Source organism: Halyomorpha halys, unplaced genomic scaffold, assembly GCF_000696795.3.
Source record: "Halyomorpha halys isolate HHAL.00 unplaced genomic scaffold, Hhal_1.1 Scaffold749.1, whole genome shotgun sequence".
In the NCBI taxonomy this organism is placed as follows: domain Eukaryota; kingdom Metazoa; phylum Arthropoda; class Insecta; order Hemiptera; family Pentatomidae; genus Halyomorpha; species Halyomorpha halys.
This window is the reverse complement of record NW_027116653.1, coordinates 207304-230212: the sequence shown is the minus strand read 5'-3', so window position 1 is coordinate 230212 and position 22909 is coordinate 207304. Positions and strand designations below refer to the sequence as shown.

General features: G+C 30.9%; 1 protein-coding gene and 1 pseudogene across 1 annotated transcript; one reads left to right on the top strand and one right to left on the bottom strand.

The window, feature by feature from the left end:
* Positions 1–15: 15 nt before the first annotated feature.
* Positions 16–13607, bottom strand: LOC106685867 (3'-5' exonuclease; the record flags this gene model as incomplete). The annotated part of the gene is given in 11 exon segments (XM_014428842.3): positions 16–100; positions 179–280; positions 1186–1327; positions 2469–2554; positions 3945–4092; positions 4213–4331; positions 7422–7557; positions 11125–11210; positions 12565–12691; positions 12773–12867; positions 12947–13607. Coding segments are annotated over 11 exon segments (1215 nt in total). The 3' UTR covers positions 16–31.
* Positions 13608–18641: 5034 nt separating this feature from the next.
* LOC106685873 (ubiquitin-conjugating enzyme E2 H pseudogene) lies at positions 18642–21500 on the top strand (annotated as a pseudogene).
* Positions 21501–22909: the final 1409 nt, after the last annotated feature.

Here is a 22909-nt window from a genome sequence, read left to right as displayed (position 1 = left end):
ATAATAATAACAAAAAAAGAACTAAAAAATTTTAATTCAATAAAGAAAGAATATTTGGAGATTCAGTTTTCATAAGGTAATTGTATACAGCCAGTGATGCCTGAAAAAACATTAAAGATTAAAGATATAAATTGTAAAATTGTTTTAAGAATAATTAAAAATAATACTATATTCATACATAGGCATCTGCTGCAGCATACATAACTTGTTCTTTTTTCAATCTATTAGCAGCCCAATTACTAATGCGAACATCCTTAGGTTTTTCCAAAACCACATTTAACTAAAACAGAGTATAAAAAAGTAATATTGTGTTTATATTATAAAAAATAATAATTTTAAGAATGCATCAACAAAGAAGAGCAACAAAACTTATTAATAATTGACATTTCAAAGGTGTGTGTTTATTTATAATATATAATGGAGAAAGGATGTATTCAAAGAAGGCAATAGATTCCTGTTACCTAAGTGCCTCCTCAAATGACAATTTAAATTATTTATTTCATCTATTTTATTTTTAAACTAATTTATTTATTTAATAAATCTATTGAGTATGTTAAAAAATAATTTCAGAAAAATATTATTCCAAATTTGTTATTAGTATTTCATAATTAACAGTTATCTTTCTTTGTGGTAAGGTTTTAATATCCAATTGAAGTTTTATAAGTGACCTTGCAAATTCACATTGAATTATGTTCATCAAGTTGGGGGAGGGGGGGAAGTGGTTAGGTGCAATTTTTACGACCAATTCTTAAAAATTATCCATCATCCAACATGACCTTAAGAAAATAAATCTTTTGTAAAATATTAAATTATATATTGCAGATACAGAATCTCTGATGAAAAAAATGACCTAAATAAAAAAAGAGCTTTTAATAAGCAGAATTTAAAATAAAGTATAATGAATTCTTCCAAGAGTTGTCAAATTTGAAAATAGGTTTTAATATTGTGGCTGGGTTGAAGATGAAATTGTTTGAAAATAGCACATGTATTGAGTGTATATGTATAGAATAAAACTGATATAAGGTTTTTCCTTAAATTTTTTAATTCAAAATTACTAATAAAAAATGAATCCCACTTAAAAAACAAACCAAAAAAACACAATAGTTATTGATAATGAAATAACATAGTAAAATTAGTTGTAATTACTATCTTAACATATCATTATTATGTCCAGGCAAATCTCACCTGATTTAATACAAGGCCATCCAAACTCCACCTGTGGGAAACATTAAGCTTCTTGTTGGCCAAAGTGCAAAGTTCAACTAGATTATTTTGTAAGATATCTGTCACATCAATTCTGAAGTCCCTTCCAATTTTTCTAATATCACTGAAAAGAAAAACTACATAATTAATTCTCCAGAATTTTAATATAGAACTTGCACACACAGACAAACTTTAAAAAATAATATACAGACCCATAGAAAATACTGAGAATTCTATAAGGCATACAATCGACATTATAGAAAACATATATTAGAGTATCACTTATTCCTTAATCCTAGACTTATTCCTTAATTCCTAGACCAGAATAAAAAAATAACCTGACTTTTCCTGCTTACTAGACACCCGTTATTTTAAATTAAATTTTTTGTTTTTTGAAAAAGTGTGGCAGTAACAATTATGAGTAGTCAAAAGTAATGTGGTGTAAAGTGATATACATATTAGGGGTCATCTTAGTTAAATTAATTTTTTTTTACATATACTAAATCAAAGTTACTTGGTATAATGAAAGAAAGAAATTTACTGGTAAAATTTTACTGGAGGGACAGCTTGTTTATCTTGCTTTTTATTTGACAACCAAAGGCAACAAGGCATATTGTTTTATTTTAAAACTTACACAATATCAATATACAACAATAACTCATTAACAAAGCGAAAAAATAACGAAAGTGAATCAATAATAACGACGAAAACAAACCAGAACCTCAGATCATGATTAGAGAAATATTTCTACTGAGTGAATAAAATACCAGAGGATTGGGGGAAGTCGACTGGAAGCTGGAGACATCCTTCAGCTAGGATTTGTCATTTCTAATCTAATTTATGTTCTGTAGGTTAAACTATTATGTAATGTAACAATAATGTAACACCTAGCAACCCCCTTTAATTCTTACAGATGCTAAAATCAAACCTCAATAACTTATCTTCATTTCGTTTCCAAACAAAACCATTTTTATGGTCCCCATTTAATCTCTACATAATAATATAGCTTTCATTTAGCTCTAAGGCAATAAAATTTTAAAAACTGTCGACACATTATATTACCTTCTTAAGATCCTCCTTAAAAATAACACAACAAGAAAAAAATAATAATAAGGGGTTAGTACAAAAATCAAACAATTAAGTAAATATAATAGAAAGGAAGGTGAATAAATATATTTAGGAATACATGCATAAGAAAAGTGATAGAATAAAAAATTATAAATCCCAGTCCTTTAACACCACAAGTCTAAATATAATGTACATACTTTGCAATATTGAGGCCAGTTAACTTAACACGAGGATGCTTCAAAAGAAGAACAAGGGTCTTGGGTAACGATTTAAAAGAAGATACCTAAAGGAAACAAAGTTAATTCATTCATAATCTATATTTTAAAAATAATTACTACAATTTTTTCTCTAGAACTAGTTTTGATGAAGAAAAACGGTAAAATTAAAATAAACTAAAATAGAAACTCAATTGAACCCTAATAAAATACACATAAAATTGTTACAAATATTTAAATTAAGAATTTATTTTATTAATAATTGAGAAAAAACAAAACAAAATTATAATTGCTCAATACTAGTACAATGCACAAAGCAGTTTCCATTTATATAACAACTTTTGAAGAAGCATTTTAATATGATAGGGTACTTTCGAATAACCAATGTTTTGTCATGACTTTTTCCCCCGAGTAAATTTGAGAGCAGTGACATAAAGCATGATGATAATCCTTGAAATGTTAAAATTGAGAGTTCGATGGTCAACTGAAAGTAAATTGCAGATTCAATACAAGATTTCAGCTTGTTCACAATTTTCGCAAAAATAAATTATGTCACAATATATTTTTAAAATATTTAATTCCTTAACAGTCATTAAATGTTTTAGGAAACTATTTTTTCTTTTTTTTTTATTCTTCTTTTTTTCAGGCCTTGTACCTATCCAAACGAATTTTGGACAGGTATGATGCAGTTGTGAAATAATAGGCAGTGGTCATGACCCTTCGGTAGCTTCTTTCCTGTTTATTTATTTTATCTAAGAATAAAATAGTTATTATTTGGATAGAAAGTGAATTTCAATAAGCCTTTTTTGGCTACTTAACAAAAAGCAGTTAATTTTATTTCAATTAAACTTTATGCCTATAACCACATAGTTTCCTGGGAAGGTTTTAAAAAATATCAATCTCCCATTTACTGTCTTGAAACTAAATGGTGAAGGAGAAAAAATCTCTATACTTGGCCTCTAATAGAAAAAACTGCATAACCAATTAAGGCCAAACTTTATATTGTTGTTATTTATAGCCATCAAAAAGTTTTTAGCAACATTAAATTACTATCCCTATAATGGTCATAAGGCTCAGTAGAAAAATTAATTATCTTTCAAATGACCATTAGAAAGTTCAGACAGATACATAGCTGTCAGTTATCTTTAAAAACTAAAAATGAAACACATTAATAAATGATAGATTATTATCTCTACAATCATGTATAGAGATGGATATAAACATAGATACATGTTAATACCAGTTTTAATTTTAAAAATAAAAAAAAATGTTCGAATTTTTTTTTGTTACAATTTTTATTTTTTAGGTTTAGATATCACAATTTCTAAACTTTACTTTTGTTCTAGTGTGAAAAATGATTTTTGTTATTTTTCTTCAACCAACTTATACCCAGCAGCTAAAAATAAGTACAGTAAAAATTTTAAAAATAATGTACTTATAAAATGAAAAATAAATTACATGAAATAGGAAGCAAACTCTTTTTTCTGGGCACATCTGAATCAAGGCAACTTTTCCACCACCTGGACCAGCTTTGTAGGTGAAAGGCCATTCAACATCAAATCCAAAAACCAACTTAGAATCTTTTGGAAAAAGTTTAGCAATGCTCCTGAAAATTATTTTTCTATCATTAAATTACTCCTTAAATTATCATAAATAATGAAAACTCCTTCACATATATACAAAATAATGTAATATCTATTGAAAATCTCTAGAAATTAAAACTTACAACAACTTTTCACAAACTGCCCCACAGTCATTGACTGTATTAGTGTAATTAATGAGCCCGTTGAACTTAAACTTTTTAGTTTCAGGTTGTTTTATGATACCTTCTGGTCCCTTAAAACCCTAAAAAAAAAAATGTATTTATACTTTAGCAAAACTAAAATATTTAATTTCTAAGTTAAATGATGTATTTCTTTTACTAATAAATTAACTATTACAATTCAAACCAGCTATAAAGTTGGTTTTAAACGATTGCATGCACAAATTTTCATTTTACTGAAGCTTTAATACTATACCGTACTGTACTATACCAAAAGTGAATGAATTTGAAACATTAAGACTAAATGTACCTATTCATGGGATGCAAAAAAATTAGTAGAATTTACTTTTTGATTCTCTCCAGAATGAATAGTCCGATTTTCAATCAGTAATGGGCATTTTATGTTTTTTTAAAAATAGAATTCATGTTAATTGAGTTTTAAAACCACCAATTGAATAATAAGGAATTGAAATTCGAAAATATGACAATTTTTATTATAATGTGAGGTTATAACCACTTGCAGAACCGTTCACTGAAACCAATGAGACAATTCCTACAATTATTGCATGTATACAATAAACGTAATGAGAGAAATATGTTTTTGCTTACAACCAGATGGGGTTGAAATGGTTAGACTGTGGAACAGCAACTCTAGGCAACAAAATCCAACTTTCTGAATAGGAGTACTTGAATTAGTGAAGAGCTCAGAGTAAAAATACAATTGGTTATCTGTTATTATTTATTTACTACACTAATTTTTATTTATTTATTTATTGTTCACTATCTAATTAGTACTAATAATTATTATTGTTTCTTTCTTTTTTGTAGATCATAAGATTTTAGTCTCTTGGTTGTTTCCATTTTTTTTAATATTGTTGTTAGTGGATGTTCAAATTTTTTTTGAAATTACAACAATTGGCTGTTTCACACTTTCAAAAAATAAGAAATAGAAAAATAAATAAAACATTTTTTGGATTGATTAAAACTGAATATTTTAGAATAAATTGTAGTACAAAGTACAAATATTTTATCACAATGTACATTTTCAGACCCCCGGTATCATTGCCTCCCTACTCTTTCTATGATAGATTCCTAGTACAGTAACATTTAATTTTTATTCAAAACGTGTGTCTTAGTCAAGATGGAAAATATTTTAAGTTAAAGGTATTTTAAGTTCGGGTAGGAATAGTTCCAAATCAAAAAGAATTTCCATCTATCTATGAAATGAAGACAATCTGGACCACAAAGGGACAAACTTCTAATAACAAAAAACAGTTAGTACCCTTAACATATTTATTATGTTTTAGTGGAATTAGTGTTGTCACTTTGTTGAATTGTTTGTGTTAGGAATTTGAATAAACAAAAATGTATTTTTTTTTTCAAAATGTTCGGTGTTGTTCTGAGAAAATTCTTATCTATTGAAATCCTGGATTTATCCATAGAAAACATTTATGATCAAAATTAATCACATATTGCATATAACTCAAAACGTATACATATTTTCACATAATGTTCATCATAGGTCATTGGACATTAGATAACCCAACATAACAAGTTACAATGTACTTGTAATATTATTTTATCTTTATTGGTCACTGGTCTTATTAAATTTTCTTATTTTTGAACTTTTTTTCTCTACTTTTATCATCTATTTTTCCTTAATACACACAAACAAACAAAAATACACATATATAAATAAAAAAAAAAAACACCCCTGTTCCAAAATAAACAATGTTTGAATAGGAAAAACAAGAATTTTTTTTGTTAAATTTTAGTTGCTTTTTATTTATTTATCTTTTTTTCAAAATTTGGAGTAAATAAATAACTCGTACGGATTTTTAATTGAATGCAGCAGGAAATTCGTGTGAGAATACAAAGCAGATATTTTTTAGAATCAGTCAAAGTGTCACAAGATATAGAAAATTTCACCCATAAGTATAAGAATGTTGTAAAGTCAGGAAAGGAGTGACAAACAAAAAACTTCATTTCATTACACATTCTAAATAAGGTTACCCCATAATTTCTTGAAACTTTTCATTCTTATCATGCCCTGATACATTAGGATTACAAAGCTGCCAAGAAGCAGCATCTGTGAAAATTCCAATTAAATCAGAACAATAAAATAGATAACAACTAAACGTATTTTTATTTTTGATTCCCTTGTAGTTTTACTAGTTAATTTTACCTAATTGCTTCGATTCACATTTCTGTTCGCTTTGGCTGAGTAGTAAGAATATTCTGGAAAACTAAGTTTGCCGATGTAAAGCAAAAGTCCCATTGTTTGATACTCTTGTAAACAAAAATTTAAATATGCTTATAATCATTTTAAATGATAAGCTCATTGCTCGGAATGAAAACTTTTTCAATACATTACAAATTTCCAATTTTAATTTGTTTTTTCTCTCTTTATATGAGAAAAAAAAATCTAAAATAATGTAATTACAATGGTAAATTATGATCAGCTAAACAGTGAAAAAAATTACTAGGAAATCAGAATTTACCTGTAAATTTTAAAAATTTTGTATTCTTTAAAATTATTTAGGAATTTTTAAACCACTATGGTATTTATTCCACTTTGGTATTAGTAAAAGAGAAAAAGAAATGCATGGAAATAAATGTTGGGGCTCCAGCAAGGGGAGTAGAGGTCATGCTTCCATTACCCTTGGTCTAGGTATCACAAATCTCACGGCTTAAATTGTTATACCATATTTTTCACTTTGTGATCATCCTATTCTACTGAAAATGAATCTGTTTGCACAGGCGTGCTTTATTTGCTTGTGGTCAAGTGGCTATAACCTGATTATTTTTTTTAATTTACCAATATTAAGAAAGATATTTTTTTTAAATGCCACAATAATTACAAAAACATCAAAGATCCAATTAGCGTGAATTTAATGGGGTTCTAGATGAAAAGTTCATTTACAGATCGGAAATTTTTGATTCGGATTATAAATGTGACAAGTAAATTTGCTCTCTAAGTGATGACATTTCTTGAAAGAGAAAAATCCCAAAAATTCGGTACATTTAGCCTTAATTATTCTATTTAAAAAACTAAAATAAAACACTATAAATAATGCGACAATGACATTTTTTATAGGTTATAAACTTTAAATAAACTAAGGTTTAGAATTTGAATTTAATCTTACCGATTCAAAAAACTACAAATTAATTACCTTTTCAATAACCAACTTTACAGACCAATGATGGCGGCATGATAACTTCACTTCATCAAAGTCTTCCGGATTTTGTAATCTAGATATTATTTCATCTACTACCAGAGAAAAATCCTTTCCCAGTTTGGCAATGTCCCTTATGAAACCGACAAATAATAAGATTAACATTAATATTAAAATAATAAATTTCATATTTTCTATATAAAATAATACTGAAAATGAATGTAATATATTAAATTCAACCTAAAAGTGTGGAACAAAGCCTAAAAAATTGGATTATACAGAGGTATAGTAATGAATGTATATCAATATTTCACCAAATGATATGGAAAAGACAAAAGAAGAATTTAAGCATAACAAAATGAGGATGACATTTGCTAACTTAGAAACTTTCTTACCACCACTTTATATAAATATAGTAAGTATTTTGATAATTTTTTTTCCCCTTCTTATGCAAGGATTTACATTGACACTAAGGTCATCAATTTAATTTCCTACCAACCTAGTAAAGGATAACTTTTCTGAAGTAGTCTTGTTGTCGACCTATAAATTTCTTATGTCCTCCTTGACAATCCATCATTTCCTCTTCATACGTAACAGACATATGAGGATTTCTATGAATGAATAAAGTTTATAAAAATTCTGCTGGAGGGGATTATTCTGATGTAAGCAACCAATTGCACCCATAGTAAGGACAATGGTATGTAGCCTTTTAGACTTAAAAGAGGCTCCCATTGCTTTCCCTCGGCCAATTTTTTATAATATTCCTTAGCTTTTTTTTACTATTATCCCTTTTGTTACTTGTTATGCAGATTCATACTTTGGGCTGAGGCATTTCAGAGCCTTGCTTGGCCTATCTGCCTTTTCCTTTCCAAAGAAACCTATAGAATAGTTTTCAATTCATTTATGAGTTTTCTGCACATGCCAATATCTATTTCATTACTGATATCGGTGAGGGCAGCACAGACTCTGAGTCATCTAACATAGTCAATTTATTGTCCTCGAGATAGGTGATTTGAAGGTGTTCAGAGGAAGTTTTTAATTTTCACCAAAGTTAATCGCTTTGTGGCTTGTTTGATTTTATTTCAAAAGTACTTATTCTAAATGAAATTTGGATGAAGTTTCACCCCAAGCTTCTTTGGTACAAAGTAATTTATTCTCTGCATATAGCAGATGTACCATGAGTCTTGGTTCACAGAGAGAAAAGCTCAAACTCTGGGTTAAACTTTGGCTGGGTTCACTATTATTTGATTTTCATCCACCCAAACCCTAAGATCCATGATCCTCTGCATATGAGTCTCAAGCAATTTGATATCGCTGCTAGTAGCCCAAATGATAAGATTACCAGTACATAGAAGAAACATTGTACCAGGAATGGATGAAATAAGTTTGATAATATTGTCTTGCATTATTAAAAAAAGGAGTGAACTTAGTAAGGTAGTCTTTTTTTAGAATGATCATGAAAAATTTCCAATCAAAGATTTTAATAGAAGTACACGGCTTACAGATCTTTTTTTTTTTTTTTTTTTACGAGGGTCGGTGGAAATCTTCAAAAGACACGGATAGGCCCGTACCTATCCGTGTGTGGAATTTTTATCCACTAAAACCACCGCCTTACACCTGTTTCTCACCCTCCACGGGACCGCCGTTCAGCATTACATCATGGGGGTGAGTAGCTAAGTGCCACCTCATTGTTTTAGGCTATCTCCTGGTTTGCCTATCTTTCTCCTCATTTCTTAACTTGTGCATCACCTGTGTAGCAAATCGTTGGCCTGCCATCCAATAATCTTGCTTAAGCAACATAATACTGACGATATTATCTGCTGTCGGGTCTGAGCCGCAAGCGCGTCGGAGCTCTCTTCTTTCTTCATCAAAGCGGTGACAGAAGAAGAAAACGTGTTCAGCACTCTCTTCCATTCCTAGGCACAATGGACATTATCCAGTCTCATCGAGCTTAAACCTATACTGGTAGGCTCGGAAACAACCATGCCCTGTGATTAACTAGGTGATATAATAGTATACCTCCCCGTGATTCCTAATCACCCAGGCCTCGATGTTGGGCACCAGCCTGTGCGTCCTTTTTCGGAACCTTCTGGTAGACTAAGCCTAAGGACTCCGTCGTACATGGCATTCCACAACAGAGGTCCCAGCACCGAACCATGGGGTACACTGCCAGTCACGTTAAATCTTCTCGAGCGTTCTCTGTAGAACATATCAAGGTTCTATCCTTGAAGTAGTCATGAATGATACTCCTGAAGTATTCAGGGACGTTCATTACCAGTAGGGCATCCAGGATGCAGCTCTATCTTGCTGTGTTAAAGGCATTCCTTACATCCATCGTGACAATAGCACAATATCATTTTGCACCTCTTCTCCATCTCTTCCCTGATATAGCCTTCCTGGTCTTTTCCACCACCAACGTGATAGCATCTACTGTGGATCTCGCTTTTTGGAAGGCAAATTGATTCTTGGAGAGGCCTGCCACTCCCTCTGTGAACTCTTGTAGCCTATTTGCTATGACCTTCTCCAAAGCCTTCCCAGCTGTATCCAGCAGGCAAATCGGTTGATAGGCTGAAGGTTCTGATGGCCTTCCTTTGCTCTATGGGATCAGAACCAGGCATTGCCTTTTCCATGGTGAGGGAAAGGACCCCTCACGCAAGCAGGAACTAAAGACATCCAGAAAGAAATCTGATCTTGTTTCCATTGCCTCCTTTAGTGCTACATTCGGAATACCGTCTATGCCAGAGGCCTTTCCCATCTGAAGGCTTCAGCAGATGTCACTGAGCTCTTCTGTCTTTACCGCTGGCATATCAAATGGGGGCAACAACTCTGTCTACCTTAATTCCTCTTGTTCAGGGAACAGAATAGTAATGATCCTCTGCACTGTCACCAGGCACATGGGCGAGTTCATAGTTCTGGTTTTCAGTTTCTTCATCACGGGTCCTTATCCACTTCATCACAAAGCTCTTTCCAGCATCGTCGCTTACTCAATTCGATAGCTCGGCGAGTTCTCGCCTCTGGTCCTTGTATTCCTCCTGGAATTGCTGAAACAGCTGGCTGCCTCTCGCTCGCTAGTATCTCCTCCTCGCTGCATGGCATCGTGTATGGTGGTCAATGATAAGATTGTTTCACCAATAAGCCGGAAGTCTACCATTGTGCGTGCGTGCGTGTGTGTGAAATAACGATGTTGTAAGCAATTGAAATTAAATATTTAAGGCACCAGTGACAGTGTACATAGTGATAGCAACTACTTTTCTAAAATAAATTTACCAGAAGCACCACTTTATATCATACATTTCACACTTTTATTTCGAAAATGGCTATAATTATTTTGCTTCAACTCATTTATCATTAAATGCTGTACAATTAAATGGTCCTTAATTTCAGAAAGGCCTTATCCTTATTTAAATAGTCTGTCAGGGCTTAAACACCAAACTTTCTAAATAATTTCCTCTAAAGTATCTTTAATTTTGATTATTTGAAGTACCCAACCATTTCTCATCCTATTTTATATAAAAACTGGATAAATATAAAATATTTAGGAATTTATTAATTAACTAAATGAGAATTAATTTACAAGGTTGAAAACAAATTTAATATAGTAATATTATTATATATATAAAAAAAATTGATCATATAAAGTTGAAGAACATAATGGAAAGTGACTAAAACCCATATTAACTACCAAAACTATTTTTTTTACTTGTGAATGTTAAATCCAAGCCAAATAACATTTGAATGATTCAGTAGTAATGCTAATGACCTAGGTATGGAGTCCACTTCAGCAACCTGAAATAAAACAACAACAAAAATAGTAATTTATAAGAACATTAACTGTCATATAAATAAAGAAAATGATTATCAATTGACTTCTAACGATCTTTAGGTAACAAAAGGGAATATTGCTACGTTTCAAGAGATCAAAAATAACTTTATGTCTGCTTTTGAACTTTCACATAACAAATTATTTTTTTGATTTTATTTCTCTGTGTATTAGATTTTTGTTTCTGAGACTTAATCCTGTAAAAATGCTTTTGAAAAATGAATAAAATTACAAATTTGAAAAATGAAATGTTACATATTTGCCACTTTAACATGGTGGTGACAATATTAGAAATCTATACCAATATAGGCTATAAACCTAAAAATATTCCATTGCCATTTTGAAAAAAATGAAAAATCAGATAATGATATCTCATTATATGGAGAAAAAATTACTGATTTTGAAAACTCTTAAACGCACTCTAAAATAGATTTATATTTCAATTACTTGCATATCCCTGGGGAACTGCATGTCCTAATACAACGTTGTTATGATATAATAATACAAATCACAATGAGTGGTGGGTGGAAAACTTGTTTCAGATTGTCAACCTTTAGTTTGTGGATTCATAATAATGAAGATGTAGTTGAACTTAGAAAACGTAAAAAAATTGAGTTTTATTTCTCACTAATCCAAAAATCATCATATTAAAATTATGATTTAAAGTTGGTGTGCTACTGCCTGAGCAACTGTGACAGCTGAAATTAATCTTGATCAACTATTTGATTCTTTTTTACCACTTGCGCAAATTTTTGTATCAATATGAAGAAGATTCATAAGACAAAACCTACGTTGTTATATTTTTTAAAATGTTTCTGACGCTACTGAAATCAAGATCCAGACTAGAACAATTCTCATAAAAGTCAACTGAATTACTAGATATTTGATATTAATGACAGGTATAATTATTGTTGATTAATTAAGTCTCTGGATTCTGGAAATGTCATGATGAAATAATCAATTGGACATAAGATCTAGAAGATTGATATCTCAGACTTTTGATTTCTGGATCTATGACTACTTTTCAAATACTTTTAAAAGTCCGAGAAGATCCCGTTTCACTCGACATAATGTAATTAATTTTTTGGACTTTTAAAAATCCAGCATCATACTTTAAATCTTATTGAATAAATTTATCTTAACTTGAACAGATACAATTGTTAACATTCATTACCAGATAATAATGTAAAACTATGTCATAGAAAACATAAATGAATTTGATGATAAAAGATTCAGGAGTTGATATATCTAAAAAACAAATGCCATAAAAACAAGTTTGGAAAAATAAATGACACAATTTTAAGATTTAAGATATCTCACATTTAAGATTGCACATTCATTTTCTCCAGAACAGATATGAATTTGTTTGGTCTTAAATATTGATTTGTAAGCACTCGGCCAGTCTAAATCCAAACCCAAAATTAAAATGTCATCATCTGCTTTGTTTCTAGAAAATTAAAGAAAAAAAAAAAAAGTAATATCAATGATTACAATACTAAAAATAAATTTAATCTCAAAGAATACTCACAATAACTTTTCACACCATTCAGCAATGTCATAAAAAGTATTACACCTAACTGTAGAATGTTTTTCACCTTTGGGTTGAGAATGAGAAACTTTTATCTAAAACAGATTATGACATAACCTCACTTCAATGGGGAACCTAACAATAGCTCGAATTGAAATGGAAATTAATACACACCCTAGCATCGGAGAAAACCGTTCTCTTCGAAATATTTTCCTTAGTTTGTTTGTCCATAATAGGCTTCATCCAATCTGGTAATTCTAATTCATCTTTAATTTCCATTATTTATTGAAAGTTGATAAAATTAACCTATCGATAAATTTAAAACTGTCTAGTTTCACCTCTTAGTCCTATTAAAAAATAGTTTAAAATGATTAAACACTGAAACATACGTTAAAGTAAGGTAGAAATTGGACAACTAAGCCCATCACAACGTACAATTTAAAAAAACGCGGATTAATTTTGCCTATCGATTCTGAAGTATCGATCAATTTTTTAGTGATAAAAGATATATAAATAAAATAATCTAGCAATGTTGAGGTAGCTTGGAAAGAAAAAAAAAAGGAGGTTTGTTTACAAAAGATGGAGCAAAATTGATTTTCAGATATTTTGTATGTATCCCACTTCTCGTGAAAAATATATGTTTTAGATCTCTTACCATCAAGCTTCCCACTTTTGAGCTTTCTGCCCAAAAAACAAGGCCTTCTTGCTGAACATCTTCAACTCATCCCTGCGGATTTCGTACTTTCCCATTGCCTGGAAACAAGTGGTCGTAGTACCGCTACTCAAGCCCGAGGAAAAAGGTAATTTGATAGGGCACTATCGTCCAATCAGCCTCCTATTGCACATAAGCAAAATATTTGAGCGGCTGATTCACCATCATCTGATGCAGCACTACAGCGAGGAGAAGATCATACCACCGGAGCAAATTGGATTCCAGAGAGGAGTAGCCTGCGAACACAACTTGGTCAAGCTACACGCAGAACAGAGCCCCTGCATTCATCTCTTTGAATTGCAGCCGAGGCTTTGAGAGTGTATCACCCCGCAACCTATCAAAGACCTTTGGGGTGGAAGATGAAGTCAGGGACCTGTTAAACTCCATCCTTTATCCTGGCGTGACACTAGATAGGCAACTAACCTTCTCCAATCACGTCAGGGCTGAAGATTACCAAGCAGAAATCGCATAGGCTATAGTTAAATCAATATCTAACAAGTATAACAGTTATACAAATGTTGAGGACCTTTCATCTGATGATTCGCCGGTCCTTATGATAATAAATTACGACAGCAAGACTGACATATAAAAAGACTAATTAAACCCTATTTAAGCAGACTGAGTGAAAAAGTAGCTAATGAAGAAAAAAAATTATAACTACAAACTATACAAAGAAGTTGAAAAAGTTAAACTCTAACATACAGAAAGCAGTTTGAGAGAGCAAGCGACAGTAATATAAAACGCCAAAACAAAGAAAAAAGTCCCCTCATCAGAAGTGAATAAATTTTTCAAGAAAAAGAGAAACGTCTGGAAGACCTGGCAAAGAGAGCGTATTTCTCAAAATAAAGTAATCTCGATTACTTTGCAACTTGTAAAAAAGTAATCTTGATTACTTGAGCTCTGCAACGATCTCAAAGAGACAAAAAAATGTTGGCAGATATTTAAATTTGACCTCACAGAAGGACACTGGCTATTAACTGAAGAATTGTAGTAGAGCACTGAACAGACCAAAAACCTGTGAAGATTACAGCAATTTTTTTAGGCTTACTACCATAGAAACTGGTCAAGTAGTAAAGCCTTAGTTTCAGTTTTATGACAGGATTAGAGAGTGACAAAACAAACATTATATATTCTATATAACAATTACTGATTAGAATCACAAAGTGAAGATGGGATATTGGCATCAAGGAGGATAATAGAAAAATAAAATCATTCACATTCAGAGATGATTGATCATTACTAAAAAAAACTCTGTAACTGAAATATCACAAAAATTGGAGAATAAAACTTAAGATATTCCTTTTTGCTTTATTATTTATTAATTCATTTGCATTAGAATGTTTTGTCATTCTGTCTAATTTTTGGTTAATTATTATATATGGTTTCTGTCTTATATATGGTTTATTGGCTGGCGACCGTAAATGGAATGACGAATGTTTCTGAACGCAGCCAAATAGTAACCTAGCCAATCTGGATTAAGAAAGGCAATTAAGTATACAACTTTCATAATAGATTGTGTTAAAATATATACGAACTGGGATTCTTTGAGTCAATACATGTTGCAATTCAGAATATGGGCAGAATAGATTCATTATTTAGATACAGCCCCGACGCTGCTCCAAGAAAAAAACACCGTATCCATACCATACTTCAGTTCAAATTCATGAGTGATTATGAAAATTTCGGAGGAAGTTGCTTTCTGGAAAATTTCCTCCAAGAGCTGTAGTTGTTCCCAGTGTTTTCAAATGATTCATTAATTTAAAATAAGAAATCAGAAAAAACAGATTGAACACACCCAAAGGCACGACATCGGCATCTACGCTTCCAGCATTAATGCCAAAACAGCCCTAACCCACGCTCAAGAAGCTGCAGCCACCATCACTAATGCGCTTAAAAGTATTGGGATTAGGGTTAACCGTTAAAACGGACGCCATCGTGATGTCGTTCCAAAAAGGAAAGAAGCCACTGCCTACCACCTTCAAAGTGTATGAAGTCGACCAGCGAATCTCCAACTCCATTCTCTGAGCGTCACACTGGATAGGCACCTCACGTTCCCCAGTCACGTTCGGGAGAGACTTGAGCTGGCCCGCCATAAGAGCTACAGGCTCTTCCATTTCCTGAAATCCCCGCAACTCTCACTAAGGCTGAAGCTGCAAATCTACAAGGCGATAATCCGCCCGACTCTGCTCTATGGAGCACCCCTGCTGAGTCACCTCTACCAAACCACGCTTGAAAAGCTGCAGAGCTATCAGAATTCTTCCTCCGGCGAATCGTCCGTGAAACAACTCTACAGAGGGCCAGAAACACCACCATTCACCAGGAACTCCAGCTTCCCTCTGTGCCTGAGTATATAGGCCGAAGACACATCAAATTTTTTGATGGGCTGAAGGCCTGTGCCAACCCGCTCTTCAGAGATATCGCCCCTCCAACAAGACCTGGGAGGTGGCAAAGCACTGTCCCCTTGGTAGACGTCCTCGCCGAGGGAAGGACACCGGACTCTGCAGCTCGAAGTCACCACACCGCCACCAGCCGGAATGGTCCCTCTCCATTCTCTGTTAGCCCACAGTTATTATACCACCAGTGTATACCCGCCCTCAGCGGACATTATAATTAGTCTTATAATGCCATACGGCAAACAAAGATGTAATTTATATTTTGTATATATATATATTGTTGTATTTTGTATTTAAATGAAAAATAAAGAGGTTTTGAAAATAAAAACAGATTGAACAAAAAATTAGGATTAAAAACTATTCTAAATTTTAAAGATTTGTTTTCATAATTATCTAATTATAGACTTTTAAAAAATAAATATTTAAGTTCATATCTACTTATCATTTTAAATGTCTATGAAAAAAAAAAAATTCAACCTTATAATTTCTAAAAAAAAGGTACATTTTCTCTACAGCTGAAGTCTTGGTACCTAGAACTGGTAAGAGAGAATAAAATTCATACAAAAATTATGTTTAATGTTCAATAACTAAAAGATACTCAAATTTAAAAATTTTGTTGCTCAAAGTTTGAATTTTAGAATCGTTTTTCTTAAAAGGAAAAGAAGATCGTATTATTAATATTTTTCTTTAAGAAATTGAATTCCATGATATTTATTTATAATTTAAAATAACTCTCAAATGAAAAATATTGATATACCAATTCAATCTTGTCCTATTTCTAATACATAAAGATCTGGATAAATATTGGTCGCATCTGTCAGTTTTCGGAAACTGATGGTATTTCATCTAAGGTCAGCAGCTAAGTAATAACAATGATACAGCTGTGATAGCTAGAATTTGATTGATGCGTAGAAGTGGTAATGAAAACTTGCTTATCCTAGTTAGATAGGTAGATATAAAAATATCAATAGCAACCTTTAGATGGGCTTTAGTGGGAAGCCAAACTTTGAGATTAAAGCAAAAAATTAATGTCAGAGAAGAACGAGCGCGATGATGAAAATCATCAATATAGTCTACTGAAAATCACTCTTTATGTTGTAAGCTGAACAAGTTGGTAGACAGTAAAAAACGGTTTTATTGAGCTTAGACAGTGATTCTGACACAGATGTCAGTTTTAGATTCAAGAAATTTCCTTCTGAAGATTCACAAAGGGGTGAGAATAACATTTAAAAAAAGCGAAAAATTGTCGATAAAACAAATCTCTTATTATTGCATACTCCAACATCTCTATAATTGACATTTTTTTGAGAAGCACCAATATACTAGTAGATTTATACTTTTACTTTTATACTCTTATATTAGGTTCACTTTATTTTTCCTTTATCCATGATGAAAACGTACAATGTGAATAATGTTGACTCTTATTACTTAGTTAAAACTATTTTTTAATTGTTGTTTTTTTAGCACAACATGGACCATCTCCTCAATTCACATAGTTCAACCATCTATATATAATAAAATAACATAGTATTTTTTTGTAAAAATTATCATTTCATTATTTCTACAATTTACCCTTAGTTCATACTCTCAATTTTAATAATATTTATTCAATTTTAATAATATCCTCGAATTTACAGGAGAAGACAGTTGGAGATGAACAGAACCTTGACAAAACATGAAATTTTCTAGAATACCCTGTCTTCTTCACGTGTAGGCCAGGAGCTTGATGCAAGAAGTATTCAAGTCCCAAACGACATACACACTCACGAAACCCTCAGAGTTGGCTGCATCTAGAGTTTATTCGGTGATTTGGACAGCTGAAAAGCATTTGAAAAAGCCAGAATGAAGGAATTTAAAAATTTAAAATGATAGACGTGAAAATTAAAAAAACAAATAGGACAGGACCGTGGCGCTGGACATTTACATTTTTTTCTTAATATCTTATCTTGTTTATGAAGATAGTCATTTTTTAATATACAGAAGTATTCAAAAATATACCGAACTGTTTTTGTTTTTTCCCCTGAGAAGAACTTATAGAAATCTAAAGCTGATAAAATCATGTGTGGACAGGACGCAGCCATAAATATTGAAAGAATTTTCAAATATTTAATGAATTTTCAATGTGAAAGAAATATTTTATGAAATATTTCACAAATGAAAAAATTTACTTTTAGATATAGTTTTTAAGATAATTAAACAATGTCCGTAGCTTCAAGATCAAAAACAGAACGCACAAATGGTCAAAATATTTTTTGCCCCTTTCTTTGATAATGGCCCATTTAAATGACCAGAGTCGTCTTCAACCAAAAGAGGGCCCATAGCACATTAGATGAGGTGGGTACCACATTAAAGAATTTATTTTCTTGAATCATAAGAAGAAATGAACAACATACTACTAGCTTAAATTTATATTTCTTATCATTATCATATATTTATATAATTTATAATATCAATTTGTAATCATAATTTTCATGAAAATTATAGCATTATTTTTCTGTAAATGTTGGTTTACTCTTTGGACTACCAAATCGTTATCTTCAATATCAATACCCTTGTCTTGACAGAAATTGTGTTCAAACGTTTAAGTTTTGTTTGAAAAATATACTGCATTTATAAGCTGAAGTTTTTTTGTTTCGTTTTTAGTTAATTCATGAGTATTTTATAAATTGCTAAAAGTTTATTTATTGTTGACAAGCATGATGATTCTTTATTGTTTTCAACGTTCATATGTAATAATTTAAAATAACTATAATATTGCTTAAAATGTGTGTAGTGCAACTGGTTTTTGGCATCTTAACCTAATAATTGATTAAAAATAATTCCTTAAATTGCAAAATTAATTATTATTTGTTATTTTCTTTAAATTATTTGTCGTTATTTTGGGTTGAGTGTATTCTTTTGTTTTCGTTTAGAAAGAATTCCATGTTGATTTTGATTATTAAGCAAATATCTTGAAAGCGCAATTACTGAGACGGATCAAAATAATGACCGGGATAGATTACAGGAGTGGGGGAGAAGAGCTCCCCACTCTATGCGAGTCTTCCCCGAGAGTGTTTGTTGCTGGTCAGCCGCTGAAGTGATGTCGTCGCCTGGTGCGGGTAAACGGCGTATGGACACTGATGTTATGAAACTTATCGAAAGTAAACATGAGGTTACGTTTCTTGATGGGCTGAACGAATTTTGTGTCAAGTTCTATGGGCCGCAAGGTACTCCCTACGAAGGAGGTATTTGGAAAGTTCGTGTTCATCTTCCCGATCAGTATCCCTTTAAATCTCCCTCAATAGGATTCATGAACAAAATATATCATCCCAATATAGATGAAGTGTCCGGAACAGTATGTCTAGACGTAATCAATCAAGCTTGGACTGCGCTCTACGACCTGTCAAACATATTTGAGTCTTTTTTGCCCCAATTACTTACCTACCCAAATCCATCAGATCCCCTGAATGGTGATGCAGCCTCTCTATATTTACATAAACCCGATGCGTATAAGAAGAAAGTTCTCGAATTCGTCAGAAAATACGCAACAGCGGAAGCATTAAGAAAACAAGAACAGCAGACTGTTTCCTCAGGCAGCGAATCTTCTTTGTCTGATTTTAGTGAAGACGAAGCGCAAGATATGGAATTATAGCGAAAGTTTTTCTGTTATTTTTTTTAGTGCCTCATAACAAAGTGATGTGTCATAAAGAGACTTATTTTTATGGACTTATTTCTATGTTTTAGAAAAAAAACTTTTAACAATTGACTCTATTTTTTTATATTGTGTTATTACATGTATTAGGACTAATGTATTCATCTTAAGATGAAATTAAAACCATGTAAGTAAAAATATGTTTATTTATAACCTTCTTAAAATAACGTAAGATTTCCTCCAACTTGAGTGATAAGAACTTTTTCCTATTTTAATCTGTGGGTGTAAACGTTTGTTGATTCAGAATGTCTATGTATACCTTTAAAATCTAATTTAATGGCTTATACTGAATCAATTTACTGATACTACATAAACAAGTTTTTTGTTTATCATTCCTAACCCTTCTATATTCTGGCAGTGGACTTAAATTTTATAATTCCTTATGTTTAATGATAATCTGAGTTACATAAATCTATAGCAACAACTGTTGAAATAATTTACTCCTGTCATATCTTCTTTTTTTTTTGTATATGTCTTGCATTTGAGTGTTATATGCATCCCAAAATATTGAATAAATCATCAATTCTTAGGCATAGGAATAGAAATGTACTCTTTAACATGTCAATAATTTTAATGTATGATATCTTCACTACTTGTTAATGAAAAATGAGTTTTTGAATGGTTTACATTGAAAGACAATTAATAATTTGTAATTAGTGCTGTAATATTTCAGCATGTGTCTTGTTATTAGGGAGTTGTTTTTAAGTAATTGCTTATGTTATGCTTCAAGCTTGAATTGTTCTGTTCCATCTCCTTGACTATGAACATTCATAGAAAAATATTTTGTCTTATACGGTTTGTGATTTTATAGAAGTTTTATTATTATGTTTGACAGAAGTTTTTCACTAGAATTTTTGTATGTATATTGGTATAAAAAGTATTCTTGATTCATTTTTCTCTCAAGTAATCCACTATATATAATATTCCTAAAACTAAACGTTTTGAAGTAAACGCTTCATAAAATATATTTGGAACAAAAGATATTTGTTTTTTAAATTTAAGTCATACTATTTTAGTAAATCACTTTGTAATAAAATATCTCTAATTAATAGAATATTTGGAAGTTGACAACAGTTGGCATTATTAAATCTTACTTGAACATAGATTATAAGCAATGAAATTAAAGAAAATTCCAATAAAATTTATATTACTGCTGATGTATTTTTATATCACATACTGCTTTGTTATAAAATGGCCATGAAGCTGTCACAGAATGTGTTTATCTAGAAATTTTAAATTAAGTGCTGTTCATGTAAACAGTACCTTGATTGTTATTAGTTTCCTTGTTTTCTTCAAAATTGATTTGATAACTATCCTGTTTGACGTAAACTGTATGTATGTAACAATTTTAGTGAAACAAAAAAATAAGTACTCTAAAAACTTTGGGGGAAAATAATTTGAAATATTTAATATTGCTATTTTGTTGACTGTATACTGAATTAACTACCTAACTAAATGTAGGTACGCATAACAGTTATGAATTTTGTAAGCACACCAATAATTATTACTTTTTTATTTTTAGTAATATGATAAGTTATTTATTTAGCCTTTTATTATTGTCTGCCTAATCATTACTTTGCGGCTTTAGGCATTAAATGAAATGTATTCGTTAAGAAATAGTTGATATGACAAAATTTTTTATTTGGTTTAATGTATTGAAATGGTTTGATATTTGATCTGTTATTGTTGATCCTGTTTTGGTTGCCTTGAGAAATGCAAGGACTTCCTGGTTGTGTACAGTTTAAAGATGAATAATGTTCAGCAAGATTCTTATAATTTAATTAAGAGGAATAACACCTTGTAATAATTAGTGTGTAAATCTTATCCTATGAATATTATCAGATGATTATCTATATTGTGTGCCTTTATAGTATGTATTTGTATACCATTTTTATCTGGCTGTGAGATAGTAAACATTTTTTACTTTTTTAAGGTTGTGGATTTTTGTTTTTTTTCAATTAATGATTTAATATTTGAAGAATTTTTTTATTTATAAATTTTCCTATTTTTAACTTCTAGTTTAGCTAAATGTTTCCTCTAAATTGATAGAAGGTAATATGTCTGACTACTGGTAGAGGCAGTGTGCCAAAAGTGGCCTCCTAATTTGTTTTTGCTTAGTGATTTCCAAACAATATAGGGTAACATTAATCTAAAATGCTGGGAAAAAAGCAAAATTTATCTAGTTATGAGTTTCTTTGGTAAAAAATATTTTTAAAAAATAAAAATATTATCAGTATTTACAGTAATTTTCATTATTTAAGAACTTGAAAATCTGCCCCTAAAGTCAGCCTCCCTTTAGAGCTGTAAAGTAGACCTCCCAATTTAATATATTTGTGTTGGTGTCAAAGAAGATTATTGAGTTAGGTGAACTCATATTCACACCAATAGGGCTTGAGAGGAAACAAAAAGTATTATCTAAAAATTGCAATTTTTCACCTTCCTCTTCAAATCAGCTTGAGTGAGGTCACAAAGCTTGGCTTCTATGTTCAAATAATCAATTCCCTGAGACATTGGTTGTTTGTTAAAATGAAGTGACAATTTATTCTTTTCAATAAAGATATTAATCTGTAGCTCAAATTTCCATCAATCTTCAATATTAATTTATAATTACCTACTAAATTGAATAAAAAAATTGTTAACTTATAAACACTGCACAAACTTTCAAACATCATTTGCGTATTTAAGGACATAAATTTATCTTCATCATAACTTGACAGTCTTTCCTTTAAACTACCCTGGCAAGTACTGCACAGTTCACTTCACACCCTATCACTTGATGGGTGTAATAACAATTATATTTTATTGGCACTTCATATCATTATCCCCTTTTAGTGTTCTCCCTCTAATGAAAATAAATATAATAATATTAGATTGTAGAAAGATAGTCCAGGTGAAGGTCAATAAACATACAAAATATTAGAAAAAATATATTTACTGTTAACCAAATTAAGTTAACATTAAATAGTTTTTCTACTATTTTGTACCTTTATTAACCACTACCCGGACTATCTTCCTACGATCAACTATCTCCTTCCGATATAATAATACTATTAATGAAGTGCTTCATTTGTACCATTTTTTTATGAACTCCTCTTGCAGTTATTTTTTATATAAGGCTAGTTAATGAAGACGTAAAGTTTCAATATTGAAAGAATATAAACATATATATACACATAGGTGCATGTGTGTGTGAACGCTCTATATAATGAAGAATCTCTATTTTTTCATAAAGATATATCTGTTTCTTTTCTCGATCTTTGTAATTTTGTTCTCACTCAACAGTTCATTGGGTTCTGTTTATCCCTCTTTTGCTCCATATACATAAATACTTTTAATATATA